At 37.4% G+C, this 16867-nt stretch overlaps 1 protein-coding gene across 2 annotated transcripts in view; it reads right to left on the reverse strand.

The window, feature by feature from the left end:
* The window catches only part of FGD3 (FYVE, RhoGEF and PH domain containing 3), a 1715774-nt gene that overhangs the window by 1186625 nt on the left and 512282 nt on the right, over positions 1 to 16867 (reverse strand). For both annotated transcript variants that reach the window (XM_044078146.1, XM_044078147.1), the window contains exon 6: positions 5941 to 6077. In XM_044078146.1, coding sequence (XP_043934081.1) covers positions 5941 to 6077 — 137 coding nt within the window. The remainder of the gene's footprint in view (positions 1 to 5940; positions 6078 to 16867) is intronic.

The raw sequence follows: 16867 nt of genomic DNA on the forward strand, positions 1-16867 counted from the left end.
ATAAAATTCATTTGCAGCTGAGGCCCAAGGAGAACAGCTCCACAACTAAGTTACACATGATGTATATTTATAATGACAGTGTAAAGGTATCTCTACGTGAGCTTATTTACATGCTATTTAAATATTTCTAAATAATTCTTACATGATCATAGCATTTTAACACAAAAAAAGACAGAAATCAACATAAATTGGCTAATTATTGAATAGAGAAATAACATACAATAATAATTAATGTATTTTGGGAAAAGATCGATCTGAGGTCCTTTTGAGTTATGTAATAATTTAAAGACAGACAAGTAGAATGTAGCTTAAAATCATAAAAGAAATACAAAAAGAGAAGATACGGAAATGAGGAAGGAGATAAACGAACAGAGGAGGAATTTTAGATAGTGGCAGGGTGTGAGAGAAGGATGACAAGTAAGAGTTTAGGAAATAAATGTAGTATGAGGAGGGATGATAAGATGCAACAAGATTGGGAAGCAAATAACCGGCCCAGACAGCAGAATCCTTTATAAACGCATTCTATGAACACCTTCAGGAATGCATGGATCATGCAATCCCAAATAAAACCAAGACCCAATCCTCCAAAGGCAGACGTCCTGTCTGGTAGACCCCAGCCATAAACAAACTATACAATAGAAGGAGGAAGCTACTACATGATAGAGCAAAATCCCAAAAAGGGAAGGCATCTCTGATCAGTGTTAGCAAAAAACTACGGGCACTCATAAAATCGTCTAAGGCCAGCTTTGAGAGAAAAATTGCACAGGACACTAAGGATAATCACAAGGCTTTCTTTAGTTATGTTAGGAACCTGGGTGGGAATTCCCAGATATGCTCAGAATTAGTCCAAAATGACAAAAATACACGAACCCACAGACATTGCCAACATCCTAGCTGACAGGTTCAGAGCAACCCCCACCAAAAGGGCAAATATCTATCCCAGCAGAGTGCTGCCCCTGACATCTCACATGCTCAGGTAAGAGCCGCCCTCTCCAAAGCAAAAAACACAGCATCAATGGGACCAGATGGTGTCCCGGGCTGCGTCCTACATGAACTCCAAGAAGAGCTAAACCCAAACATAAAACTACTGTTCAATCTCAGCCTTACCACAGGATATGTACCCAAAGAGTGGCGTACAGCAACAGTGGTCCCTCTCCACAAAGGTGGTGCCTCAACGGATCCTGGAAACTATCACCCCATAAGCCTGACTAGCTTGGTCTGCAAAGCTATGGAAAGGATCATCATGGACCTCATAAATAAAGATATTGGGGACCTACAGACACTGGATCCTACCCAGTTCAGCTTTGTTAAGGGCAGATCCTGCCTCTTAAACCTGGTTGATTTCTTTGAAACAGTCACCAAGGCCACTGACGAGGGAAGGTGGTCCACACAGCCTACCTGGACCTCGCAAAAGCCTTTGATACAATACCCCACTCGGGCATTATAGATAAGCTCACCAGCTTAAATATAAACCTCTATGTCACTAGATGGGTTGCAAACTGGCTCAAGGACAGAACCCACATGGTTAGAATTGCTGGAGCCATGTCAGACTCCAAACCAGTTACAAGTGGCATCCCACAAGGCTCAGTCCTGGGACCTCTCTTGTTCGGTATATATTTCTCTGAGGTACAGGACAACAAAGTAGGACTGTGGCTGACCAAGTTCGCAGATGACTGCAAACTGGGCACCATAACTGACTCTCCAGCCGACATAAGCATCCTCCAAAAGGGCCTCATAGAAACAGACAACTGGTGCCAGAGCCATGGCCTCAAGCTAAATGCCAAAAAGTGTATAGTCATCCCCTTTGGCAAAAACAAAGTGCCCACAAATTACCACATAGGTGGTAATCCATTAATCTGGAAGAAGTAATTAGGGACCTGGGGACCCAAGTTGATAGCAATCTCTCATTTGACAAACACATGGCCAAAGTGGTTAAAAAAACATTTTATACAGCCCACCTAATCATGAAGGGATTCACATCTAGATCAGGTGAGGTCATCGTGCCTCTTTACTCATCCCTCATCAGGCCCATAATTGAGTACAATGCCCCTTTCGGGATGTACCTTACCAGACACCTGCAGCAACTGGAAAGACCCCAAAAGTACCTCACCAAGAGGATCAAAGGGCTCAAACAGATGCCATATGCTGCCCAGTTAAAGAAACTCCAGCTCTACTCAGTGGCATACCGCCTGCTCAGAGGTGATCTGTGCTTGACGTATAAAGCCATGTCCAACCCGGAATTAATGGACATGCTGCACCTCAGAAAATCCAAATCCCATCGAGCTACGCACTCGAGAGACTTGAACCTCAGCACTTGAAATAAATAGGACATGCTGGAGGGACAGATTCATAACCCAGAAGCTCCCTTCACTCTGGAATAAAATCCCAGTCCAGATTAGGCAGAGTCCCTCATTGACTCTCTTCAAGAGGAATCTTGATGAGTGGATGGGGGATCATAGGTTTACCCCGGGTATCACTTCTGTGTCACTGTTAGACAGAGGCACAGTATACTAACCTCGAAAAAGGGCATAGCAAAATTAATTTAAAATGGGTGGCGAAAGCCAAGCACACTCTGGCTAGGCTTATAAATGCTCTAGGGCAGATAGCCTAGTATGAACCTATGAACCTATAAGAATTGGAGAAAAATAATAATAATAATGAGGGATTTAGGTGACCAGCTGGACTGCATGCAGGTGAAGAAGGAACACAGCAAAACAGCACAGGAACCAAGAAACCTAGCCAGCAAGACTGAAAGACAGGTCATACTGAAATAGAAGTGCACAGCAAACTTGAGGAGGTTGCACACATAGTGCTGTAAGGAGGTAGAAGAAAAGCAGCAGCAACAGTGGCTTGGTACATCTAAAAGACCACGGTATCCACAATACATCACTAACACTGATTGTTGGGGCAGGGGATGTGACCGTAATGAAAGTTACACTGAAATGACAGCATACAGTGGAAGAGAAAGTCCTTCATCATTAAACAAAATGAACTGATCTATGTCAGACTATAAGTTACATACTCCACATTTTGTTAGCAGATAAGATTAACTGGGGATATGGAATGTAGCTATTTAAGGGTCTCCTCATACAGTAAAACATTTCCATTCAGCATGTAATATATATGTGAGCTACAGCAATGAGCTGCTATCCTGTCTGAATGTATTATTCAGGTTACAGTTAGTGATGAAAGACTGCATTCTTTACACTGGCTTTTGTTTTGTGGGGCAAATAATGTACTTTAACTGCTACATAACTATAAATGCTCAGCGCAGAGGTGAGGGGATTATTTGGACATTAACTGTGGTTGGGACATTAAATATTTAACTGCAAATAGGTAAAGTATATATAATATATATATATATATATATATATATATATATATATATATATATATATATTAGTTCAGACTAAAGTGCCTCACAGTATTCCTAGGTATAGCACTCTCAGAGGTAGTGTATATATATATATATATATATATATATATATATATATATATATATATATATATATATATATATATATATTTATATATATATACATACACACACACACACACACACATATATATATATATATATATATATATATATATATAGTTTTATATATATATATATATATATACATGGCAAAATAGTCAGAATGGCACAGCTTTAAAAATGTAACATTGAGTTTATGAAGATGTCAGTTTAATTTAAAAAGTATCAGGTTTTGCAGTATCTGGTCTTGCAAGTTAATAGCAACCTGACTTCTGACCACCACTTTGCCTCCATTGTATGGAAGGCTTTCTACATGTCCCATCTCATAAGTAAGGGTATTTCATCCAGGAACAAGGAGGTCATAACATCCCTGTACTCCTCCCTTATCAGACTAATTATTAAGTGCAATGCCCCCTTCAGCATGTACATTACCAAGCACATGCAGCAGCTGGAGAGACCACAGAGGTTCCTGACCGGGAAAATACAATGTCTCAAATACCTAACCTGTACAGATAGGCTAAAAGCCCTGTCCCTCTACTCAGTCTTGTAAGACTGCTCAGAGGTGACCTCTGTCTGGCATACAAGGCCATTTCAGGCCATTTCATTTTAGGAGATGTTTTGCCAATAAAAGCAAACTAAAACATTTGATATTATAACTATAATGTTCATATTGCTTAATGATGTATATGTATTTGGAGGCTTAAATGGATAAATGGGGGAAGTGATGTCATAATTGGGGATATACAATATGTATAAAAACTGTTCCTGAATTAGGAATGTTTTATTACTGAAGAAGGTTTGATACCAAAACCGGTCTGAAAGAAGGGAAAGGAATAAACATTGTTTGTCTCTGAGTACTAGCTTTTTCTTTTTTGTTTATCAGTTTGGGCATGCCGTGCACCAGTTATACTTGCTAGGTCTTTTGGAGGTGTGTCTTAGCACCTCTCTCCGTCATGGATAATGGCAACATGTAAATGTTGTGCCCATTTCTGGTTTATTCATACTTAAAATATAAGGCTAAAAAAATTCATGAAAATGTATGGCTAGGCTTCTAAAGATCATTATAGGCCTAGAAAGTACCTATGAAGTCAACCACAAATTTTAATTGAATTTAGGGAGAAATCTGGTATGAAATGTATGACTCGGAAATAATTTAATACAAAAAAATAGTCATTTTAACTTGTATTCTACACAGGATGCCTCAAAGAGCATGAACAAAATTTATAAATAATATTAACACAGTATAAGTTAACTTAAAATGCATTTTAAGCCTACAACATCTTCCTTCTTCTATTAATTAGGCTATTCCAAGCCACTGGTTAACTTTTCCCATGAGGCAATTTTCCCACTTGCAATCCACTCATTAATTCTTCACCTGCTTTGAAGAGACTAGCTGGACTTCCTGTTGGTTATCTTGGGGATAGTATGGTTGCTTACTGGTCACGTGTTCTGCTAATTGTTATAGGCATGAGATCCATTTTATAAAATTTACTCCAAGGTGCAATATTTTGGTGTTTTTCTATAATTTTCCTTATGATCTGATGAAGTTTTTTGGGTGCTTTATCTTTAAAAATGATGCTAGTTTGCTCTTTACTTAGTTCTCACATAGTTAAAAGCCCTATAAATATATATATATATATATATATATATATATATATATATATATATATATATATATATAGATATATATACACACACACACACACACACACACACACACACACACACACACACACACACATATATAAATAAATAAACACGCATACAAATATAGTGTGTAGTAGTACATGCTAACCCTAATCATAATCATGCCTCTAACCCTAACATGCATCTGAACTAAAAAAGCCCTTCCCAAAACACTACCACTATTCAGACAAATTTGAGCTGAATGTGGTCAAGTCATGGGTAGTGCATAGAAATATATACATATACATATACATATACATATATATATATATATATATATATATATATATATATATATACATATATATATATATATATATATATATATCATTGAATTATTTTAAAATAGTTTATGATATTATATATATATATATACTTTTAGCAATAAACTTTTCCTGGTGAAAAAATGCATTACAGCTGCCAAATAATAACCAACTCTCTCACCTCTGTCTTAATTCCAATGGTAAACTGAGCAAAATTCCAATGGTTAGAGCTTTGCCCCCACGACCTCTAACATATATTATATTTCCAACTGTGAAATGCTATAGCTAATTTACCAGAAGAATAAATTGCAACAGAAATTGTGGCATGTGCACTGAAAAATAGTTTGTTACTTAAAAAGGTGCATGACATGTACTATATAATGAAGCTCTCCTTGCATAGAGTCCACTGAAAATGGTTATTCTCAAGTTGGACCTTTCTATTTAACAAAACATAAAATGATATAAATGTATTACTGCATAATTTGACAGAAGTGGGTTACTTGGCTTACATACCACTCTCTTGTAATCCTTATCTTCAGTTCAGGTAGAAGAAATTGTTCATGAAAGCAATAAATGGAAGATATATTAGAGAATATTCCAGTTGTCACATCAGATGGAATTCCAGCTTCAGTTAACCGTGAGCAAAATACCTATGAAAGAATTAGTGACATGGTTCACTATCATGTATGTTCTAAATTACATTATTTAGCTACTATTTCCTGCTGTAGAACATGAAACATTACTGCATGTCCTCAATAACAAAAGAATCAAAAATATGTAGTTCAAGGAGAGCTTTTACACTGAGATTCCATCATTAAACATATTCATTTTTACCAAACTTGAGCAAGATGGAACCAACCAGTGATGTAGCATTAATTTAATATGTCTGCCCTGTACTTATATTAACATCTTGAAACTATGCCACTCTTTAGTGCAATTCTTCATGGGATCTATTACACAATATGACAGAAATATGACCATGACAGTATATTGTCTGAAATAATGCAGCAAACTTCATTCTGTGATGTACAGATTAGGGAGTTCCTGTTTTTGTAAGAATGTGGAAACATCATTTGACAAATAGGTTACTAGTAACTTGTAAAAAAAGTATGCTTTGAATTACGATCGGCAACAGCATCATTGGTTTCAGGCACTAATAAGTATCAAATCCTGCATCAGTGGTGTTTCACCCTATTCATTATTATTAGCTTTCCATGCATGTATTATTTATTACCATTTTCCATATAATCATAAAGAGCTGCATAGCATATAGTGCAGTTGAAATGTATATAAACTAATAGAACAGGATGAAAGATCCCAAAAGACTAGAATTACTGGATCTTATATTCAACTATATCTCTGGCAGCATTAAAAGTAAATTCAAATTATGGTTCTGGGTTACTAGTGAGGTTTCAGGTCTACAATGTGTTCTGAACTAGCTCCATTAATCTCTTATAATTCACCTTTACTGTAAGCTTCCTGTCATTGCTTACCCAGCTAAGCATTCCAGATATCTGTTTCTGCAGTAGTATGAAAAATTCTAAATCTGGACTATAGGAGGAGAATATCAATATTTACAGCTATAGCACGGTGAGCTAATGAGCTTACTCTATATACCCACTTCTTGGAAGTCAAGATGACAACCTTAGTTATGCCATTTACTGCATTACCAAATATCTTGCACACTACAAGCAAATGTTGCCTTAAGAACACGAGTGCAAATGTAGAGTACTCTACTTTCAACATATGGAATTGCCTGATAAACAGCTTATGCTTTACTCAAGTATAGGTACAGCTACTGAACTCATTCATTCACTCAGTCATTCATATTCTAATATCAGCTTTATCTTATTCTGAATCGTGGGCAACCAAACAAAATTCCAAAATCAGTTAATATATATGGATTAAAAACACACAGCTGTCAACCTTCCATCTCCCAACTGTGGAATATTACCTCTCATAATGTGGAAAGAATGGAAAAATGTTAAACACCTGCTAACAATTGACTACCAACCTTGACTAGAAAGCTCACAGTATGGTTATTTTTTTATTTATTTTATGCTTACTGAATCATATTAGTTCATCAAAATAATGTTTTGTATTATTTACTATGGATATCAGTTAAAAAATAATTCAGAAAGCATGATAGATACTTATCACAGACCAGTTAAAAAATTAACTCAGAAAGCATAATACACCCTTTCAATGTGGACCTGCAAGGAACCTAGACTTTTTAAGAGCCAAAATAAGGAAGATACCTCATAGTGGATGCACACCCAAGAAGAATGCACATTATACATCTCAACTATCCAGATTTTCACAGAATGTCCAGATTTTTGCCTCATATTTTTGTCTGTTAATTATAAATTGTTTTTGTTTTCTCATGTCATTCAGGACTAAAGTCAGCAAATAATGCTAGACATTTGAGTCTCAGACTTCATACGCTACAGAAAATTCATGCTAATGCAAAACATGTCAATCTATCAACTTTCTAAGTTTATAACAGCAATATTTAAAAATCTCTGTTTATAACAGCAATATTTAAAAATCTCTGTTGCTTTTTTTAAAGCTGTCTCGCTATGTTAAACCCATTTAACATAACGAAACAGTTTGCAAAAAGCAACGGAGATCTTGCTTTCTCCATTGCTTTTGCCCACAGCTCTGATGTACTGCATAGGCATACGCATGCGCAGTACATCAGAACTGCCGCAGAATACCAGACAGCTGCAGAAGGGCAGCAAGGAGGCATTATACAATGCCATTATTTAAGAAAAGTAATTATTTTTTTTCTTAAATAATGTCATTGTATAATAGCAATAACCCACTCCTGGGTGTGGGTAATGCTGAATTTACCCACGGTTGGCTTTGTTTGGCCACTGGGCAGCCCTCGTGACCAAACCACACCAACCGTGGGTAAATCCAGCATTACCCACACCCAGGCGTGGGTTATTGCAATAGAATACAACATGTCACTAATGAGGTTCTTGGTCCAAGTTCGAGTTTATCCAGCAATTTGTCTACATCCTTTTCCAGAGGAGAAAGAAATAATGTTTTTGTATTTGTTGCTAATGAACATTTCTAATCTCTTTACAGATATCCATTTGTCTATTATTTCGCAGTTAACAGATAATTCTGGCTCCAGTAATAAGGGCAACATTAATGGTCAAAACTGTAAGTCTTTGATCTATAAAATTGAAAGACTGTTGTTCAGCTATAAATGCATTGTATATGACAACTTTTATTTAACCTGTTACATACAGAACGATATAGTTCCTATGGGATAAAGAATGTATAAATTCCCCAATTGGATAGATGAAAATGGGCAAATATTTCATTCATTGTGTCAAATATATAATGATACAGGTTTAAAAGTGTTCAAAGTTCTCACAGTTGGAAAACTTGGACAAAGAAAATAGAACATTGATATGATTGTTAAGCATCCTTCTTTTAATGAGGTTAAATATATGCTTGAGAGTGTGGATGCGAGATTAGTTCAACATGTCTCCACCCTTGTGGAGAAAAATAAAAAGAGGTTAACAAGAGACATGCTTAAATATATCACTAATACTGTATTTTTATTACCTAAGGGCAAGTTCTAACAACAGGTTACTACAACATATTTCACTTCTTGCTTCTAATCCAATGGTTCCTATGACCAGTAACCCGCCAAGTTTAGATTCAGGAGATGAATTTCCAACTTTGGCAGTGCTTCTGCTGACATTGCAACACAATATTCTGAGGGTAACAACAGTGGCAACAATGTTGCTAGTACAGAAACAGTCATGCCTTAAAATTCTGTCAATGGTCAAACTACCATCAATGATTTTTTAGTTGCTAAGGCAAAAGGAAGACGCCGCCATCCAGGTACAACAGAGGTCGGGGAAGACGGTGTGGAAGGAATCAGGGATGCAACAGGAGATAGATCATCCAAATCACTGTTCTTATAATGAAAAAAATGTCTGTATTTAACCTAACAGATAAACATTTTTCAAACATTCATATTAGCATTTTACAGAGGGGATTTTTTTTAACCCTCCCCAAAGAGCTAGTATTACTGATGTGTTATTGGACGTTAGCCTTTTTGCTAGAAAGCTCAATTTAAAGTTTATATTACATAATGTGACTATATTGGATACAGATATTTTAAAGAAAAAAAGTCTTTATAACCCTGCTTTAAATAATACATTGAATGTTTTTTGTAAAAATGGTCAAACAAGATATATGTGGTTAAGTTAAACTAAAACATCACCCCAGTGTCACTAATCTGTCTCTGGTAGATTTTAAAATCTTAAGAGAGCTTAGTGCCAATCGCAGTCTAATAGTTATGAGGGCAGATAATGGCACCGAGATAGCGATTATAAACACAGATGTATATATACATAAGATGGAACAGGTTTTACTTAATGATGATTGTTATAAAGGTATTTCTAAACAAGAAGTGTTTAAAAGTTCAAAGATATAGATATCTTTTTAATGGAACTTTGATATGCTAAAGCAATTTCCATTGAAGCATATAATTTTATGTCACTTGAGTCACCTACTCTTGAAAAATGCTTTGGCATTCCAAAGATCCACATGAATAAAAACTATCCCTCTTTCTGCCACATTGTTTCCATAAAACATAAAACTGAGTACATTTCAGAATTGGTAGAAAAAATGTTTAACCCTTTGATTATGGAGACCAAGTTCTACCTTAAGGACTTGTGAGTGTTTCTGAAAAAGACATCACATATAAGCTTAGCAGTCAGGATAAATTGATGGTCACTTTAGACACAGAAGCATTGCATACCAGCATTCCTCAGGAATTCGGTATAGAACTAGTCAGGTTTTATCTTACAAAAAATTCCAAGCTAAGTAGTTCAAAAATGAATACTGTTTGTAACTTAAAAGAGTTAGTTTTATATATTTTTTTTCTGGTTTAATAATACTATTTATCACCAGAAGAAGGAAATGGCACCGTCTTTTGCGAACTTAGTTTTAAGTGCATGGGAAGAAGAAGTATTAATGCCTTTAGATGGTTTTGATAAGACCACATTATATATATGCAACACAAACATATTTTTTCTATGGCAGGATACAAGAGAATTAGATATGTTTTTGTGTGAAATAAAAAATAGTATTGGGTTTTTAAATTTTACAATTCTAAAATGGGTATGCATATACAGTCTTTAGAGATTGATCTGCGTATAGATCACCAAAATAATAAGTTTGTATCTAATATTTATAGAAAGAAGACTCTTAGAAATTGCTATTTAGATTACCATAGCCAATATCTGGTTTTCATGAATAAAAACATAGTTAAAGGTCATTTTATTGACCTATCAAGGATCATAAGTGAAGAGAATCTTTTTCAAGAAGTGTGTAACCATCTTAAGCAATTATTTTTAGACAGGAATTATCTGGCCCATTTCATTGAAAAGTTAATGATAGAAGTCATGGAATTTAATAATACTAAGTTTGCACCTGTACTAATCAATGGATTTGAAGTTAAAACATGAGCAGAAGAAAACAAAGATATAGTTATGTTCCACGTTCCCATATGTTCAAATTTTACAAGCCATTCACAATATTTTATGTAATAATTGGCATATATAGCAGGGCAACAAAGAATTGGACAATATTGTAGGTGAAAGCCCACGATTTTGTTATAAAAAACAAAGATCTTAAAACAATTTTTTGAAACAGGAGATAGGTTTGAGTGTAAAAGTAAGGCATGACTAAGTGGAATATATAAATGTGGTAAATGTAACGTATGATTTTATATTAGAAGGTAGACAATTGATTTTAGCAGCATGGAATTACACTCTTAATTATTCACGTTTTTTACAATTGTAATTCCAGGTTAGTAGTTTATATAGTAATTTGCAAGTCAGGTTTTAGTTTTTACATTGGTAAAACTAATAGGCACTTGGCTGATTGGGTATGGGAGCATAAAGCCAGTATAATAAAGAAACAAATCATGCTCTAGCCAAGCATATTTGTAAAGATTTCAACAGCTTCAAACTTCTTGTTTTAAAACAAATCGGGGATTTTATAAGAGATGTAAATATGTACTTGGAATACAAAGAATTAAAATGGCAGTTGTTTTTAAATGCTGACAGATTCCCCGGCCTCAATGAAAATTTGAATATTAAGTGTGTTTTAAAATGGAGCCTGTGCGGGGAAGTGAGGTCAGGATATGTTGCTGTTTTTATTGGATTAATGCTGCTATTTAAACTTGTTATGTCATCATTCTGATGACGTTCTTTGGGTAATTAAAGAGAACAAAAGAGCTTAATTTATAATTAGTCCGTGGTCTGTTCTGTTCATCCTGTTATTTTTGTTTGGGTTAATATTTAAAAATCACCCCTATTTTTGGGCCTTTGTCTTTGAATTATTTATGGCTTTGTCTAGATTTCTGTGCTAAGAGGTTTTGAGGTATGATGCACATACATGTAATAGCAGTGAATTCAAAAATAATAAACGCTGCATCTACTTTTTGAGAACTATATAAAATGTTTTTCACGTCATCCTTTAGTTGCCTTTACTCCAGAAATACTTGTTCTGCTTGTGACATTTTACAAGTAAATTTTATGCAGAACTACTAGTTAGTGCATTCAGATTTATCAGTAAGGTTTTCAACAATACTTTATGACTCATAGACAGGTACTCGAGGCACCAAATGCAACCTGAGTTACAGACAGGACCAACTAAGAGCAAAAGAATGAGGTTTTGACCAGTATAACATAGCAATCAAGTCTTATATACTCAATGAGTGTAAATGGGGTGTATAATATTTCTCACTATCCCTTATTAAACAAATCCATTTTCATATTTATGCAGAATGAAAATATAAAAGTATAAGAGTGGCCCTTTAATTGATAATAAATTTAAGAACAAATTAATTTTGCCAAAATGTATGACAAAAATATTAGGTTTAAAGACTGCTCATTTGTCACTTCAAGTTACTGTAATCTGAAAATCATCTGTTAGCGCTAAGATAAAACATATAAAAAAGCAGATTATGTAAACTACTGTACTTTTATGCACATACAAAATGTTGTAACTACTAAACTGTCTGGGTAGCACTTGTTCAAATGATCATGAAACAATTTCACCTATATATAATTGCCATAGGTTACATTTCATTTTCACAGTACCAGTATCAAGTGGTACAAGCGTGCATATTTTATAAAATACAGTTTTGTACCTACCATAAATGTAGATGTTCGAAGATCCACATTGCTGCAATCCTTACACTTGGGTAGTCCGCTGTCCTCGGTCGGCCCGAATATCAAAGTATAAGGCTGACGTCGGTCAAGGCGCATTAGACTGACATCAGGACGTCAGGGTACAAATGCGCATGACCGACGTCATATCCTCAGTCTTTTCTTGCTCCAGATGTCAGAAGACCCTAACAAGAAAGGTCAAAACCCAAAGACAACAAACCAACAACTAACCACCCTAGCACTAATAATATGTACAATATATACAATATACACAATATTTACAATCCAACCCACACAACCGCCTCTAACTACAGAGGGGAAGGAGGGAGGGTAAATTGGACTGCAGCAATGTGGATCTTCGAACATCTACATTTATGGTAGGTACAAAACTGTACTATGTTCTTCATCTCACATTGCTGCAGTCCTTACACTTGGGTAGAATCCCAAAGCAGAGGTAAGGGAGGATGGCACAACTTATAAAGAAGCAGGAGCTGCCAAAATGCCCTGTAAAATAGCAGTGGCAAAACCAGCCCTAGATTTAGAGTAAAGTGGAAGGTGATAATGCTTAGAGAAAGTATGCACAGAACTCCAAGTAGCTGCCTCCAAGATATCTTTAGTTGCCACCCCTTAAAAGCTGTTGAAGTGGCAGTAGCCCTAGTGGAATGAGGCCTAATCCCAGCGGAACCTCCTTGCCATGATGGGAATAACAGAAAGCAATGCAAAACCCAATCCACTTAGAAATAGTTTGTTTTGACACAGGCTTGCCCTGAGAACTCAAAGCAAAAGAAACAAATAACTGCTGAGACTGCCTGAACCCTTTAGTTCTGCTCAAATAATATCGCAACTGCCTGTGTATATCCAAAGTGTGCAAAATCTTTTCCCCTTTATTTTGGGGGTTTGCATAAAAGGTAGGCAAATGAATAGTTTGGTTTAAAGACACACTAGAAACCACCTTAGGCATAAAGGAAGGATTAGTACGTAAAGATACCCTATCCTTATGGAAAATTAAGAAAGGCTCAACTGCCATAAGGGCCTGTAATTCAGAAACCCTTCTCGCAGAGGTAATGGCTAACAAAAAAGCAGTCTTCCATGATAAATATTTTAACTCAGCAGTAGCTGCAGGCTCAAAAGGTTGTAGAGTGAGTTTCTCCAACACAAAATTGAGATCCCAAGCAGGAGTAGGAGCTCTCCGTGGGGGTCTTATATTCTTTGCCCCTCTAAGGAATTGCTTAAACAAAGGATGAGAAAACAATGGTGGGTCACAGTCATAGTGAGCAGAAATTGCTGCAGCATGAATCTTAATAGAAGAGAAGGACAAACCTTTGTCCAGTAACTCAGTAAGATATTGAAGAGCCACACTTAAATTAGGCTTAGAAACATCAAATGCTTTTGCTGCACTCCAAAACAAAAATCTCTTCCATTTATCTGCGTACACTTTCCTTGTACTAGGCCTTCTGGCTTCCAAAATAACATTCAAAACTTGCTGTGGAAGCTGAAACCCTCCAGGGTTTAAAAAAGAATATGTCAGGCTGTCAGGTGAAGAGAGTGAAGTTTGACATTGAGTAAATGACTGTTCTCCTGAGTCAGCAGGTGTGGAATCGAAGGTAAAGGCCATGGAGGCTCCCTGCCAGACTTCTCAGTAGTGGGTACCAATGCTGTCGAGGCCAATCTGGAGCTATTAAAATCATCTTTGGCTTGTCCTGTCTGACCTTCAGAAGTACCTTTGGGAGGAGAGGCAGAGGTGGAAAGGCATACACATGAAGATTGCTCCAATTGAATGAAAGAGCATCCACTTTCCAAGCTGTGGGATGAAAACTTTTGTGCAAAACTTTGGCAGCTGGTAGTTTAGTGGAGAAGCGAACAGATCTATGTCTGGAGTTCCCCATGACACTGTCAATTTCTGAAATACATGAGGATCCAATTTCCACTCGTGGGGATCCATAATTTGTCTGCTCAACACATCTGCTAAGGAGTTCTGTGCTCGGCAGAAACCTTGCCTGAAGATTTAGCTGTAAACTGAGAGCAGTCTCCCACAAAATCATTGCTTGTCTGCACAGAGGATAAGAATGTGTTCCCCCTTGCTTGTTGATGTACCACATGACAGTTGTGTTGTCTGTTAGAATCAACACCTGCCCTGGAAGAAGTAAATCCTTGAAAGCTATTATTGCAAATTGGACTGCTAACATCTCCTTCAGGTTGATATGTAGATGTAGAAGTCTGGCAGGCCACGTGTCTTGTATCCACTTTCCATTTAGATGAGCTCCCCAAGCTTTGTCTGAGGCATCTGTCGTTAGAATCTGACTCGCCTCTGGCCGGGTCACAGAGAGTCCCTTGTTTAGGTGACATTCCTGAGCCCACCACAAAAATTCCTTTTGAATGCAAGGTATTATCTGAATGACAGTGTCCAAATCTTGGCAGTGCTGTGTCCATAAATTTTTGACATACCATTGTAGCTTCCTCATATGCAGTTTGGCATTGGGAAGCACCAGAATACAAGATGCCATGAACCCCAAGGCTTGAAGGACTGTCCTTGCAGTCAGCCTGGACTGATGAGACAATTGATGGAAGTAAAGAGAAAGATTCTTTTGTTTGTCCGGGGTCAAAAAGGCCATCTGGGATGCTGTATTCAGTCTCACACCCAGAAAGCACATGTCCTGAGAGGGTACTAGACTGGACTTTATTTCGTTCACAGAATACCCCAGGCATCTTAGCACTGCTATCACATAGTGTAGATGATGAAGAAGTTCTTCCTTTCCTTGAGCCAGAATCAGGCAATCGTCCAAATAAGGATAGATCTGTATTCTTCTTAGCCTGAAGAAAGCTATCACTGGAGCCAGAACCTTCGTGAATACTCTGGGTGTAGTAGATAAGCCAAAGGGCAATGCAGAGAACTGATAATGAGAAGTCCCAGCCCGGAAACGTAGATACTTCCTGCAATTTAGCCTGATAGGAACATGAAGGTAAGCCTCCTTGAGATCCAGAGTCACCATCCAGTGATCTTTGCCCAGCAGAGGTAAAAGCTGTTGTAACGTCAACATTTTGAACTTGGGAATGTCCAGATAAGTGTTGAGGATAGATAAATCCAAAATTGGTCTCCACGTGTTCCCCTTCTTTGGTACTAGGAACAGGCGAGAATAAAATCCTAGGCCCACTTCTGACAGAGGGACCGGCTGAATGGCTCCTATTTGGAGCAGCAGAGAAATCTGTTTGTGAGCCTCTATTCTTTGCTGAGGAGGAACGTCTGGCATGCCTTTGAAAGGAGGCAAGGTATGGAAATAAAACCTGTAACCTTGGTGTATGATATCCAATACCCATCTGTCTTGGGTAATTAAACTCCAATTTTCCTTGAAAAGTGCCAACCTTCCTCCCAAAGGTGCTGCCAGATGAGAAGGCTCTGGCAGCTGAAAAGGTAGGTCATTGGGTCTGTTTACGAAAGGACTGACCCCTGCCCTCACCCGAAGACTGTGCAGGTGAACTCCCTGTTCTAGGCCTGAAAGAGCCCTGAGCTCTGCCCCTACCCCGTCTAGACCTACCCCTAGACTGGGAATCATAAGAAGGATACGTCCACCCCTTAGTAGGCCAATTTCTGCTAAACTTCGGAGGCTGAACCTGCAAAAAATCTTTAACAGTCTGCATAGACTTAGCCTTGTCTTCCATTTTCTTTAAGACTGCCTCAACAGGTGAACCAAATAACACATCAGCCTGTAAAGGAGCATCTAAAATCCTTGTCTTAACATGGTCAGATAAATTCTGATCTCTCAGCCAGGCATGCCTGCGAAGAACTGACCCTGTGGCAGCCACCCTAGACGAGGCCTGTACAGCATCAAAACCACATTGCAAAGAATGCTTACCAACTTGTTCAGAGACATGTACCAAATCCTGTAACTCTTTACACTCAATACCTTCCGCCAGAGCATCTACCTTAGACTTCAATTGAGACAGTAGATAGTTTTGGTATTTCAACATGTGAAACTGGCAATTTAGAGCCCTCATAGCTAGGGTGGAAGACGTATAGACTTTCTTTCCCCATCTATCCAAAGCCCTAGCCTCTTTATCTGGAGGAACCAGATTTTTAACAACAGAAGCCTTAACACCCTTAGGCCCCTGACTAACAGTTTCTGGGTCCGCCCTAGGGCTCTTAAAAAGAAACTTATGAGCTTCAGGCACCCTATAATACCTATCCGGCTTAACAGGAGCAGGAGGCAAAGAATCAGGATTAAGAGAAGCCTCTG

Source organism: Protopterus annectens, chromosome 7.part0 (assembly GCF_019279795.1).
Source record: "Protopterus annectens isolate FY-2018-M chromosome 7.part0, PAN1.0, whole genome shotgun sequence".
In the NCBI taxonomy this organism is placed as follows: domain Eukaryota; kingdom Metazoa; phylum Chordata; order Ceratodontiformes; family Protopteridae; genus Protopterus; species Protopterus annectens.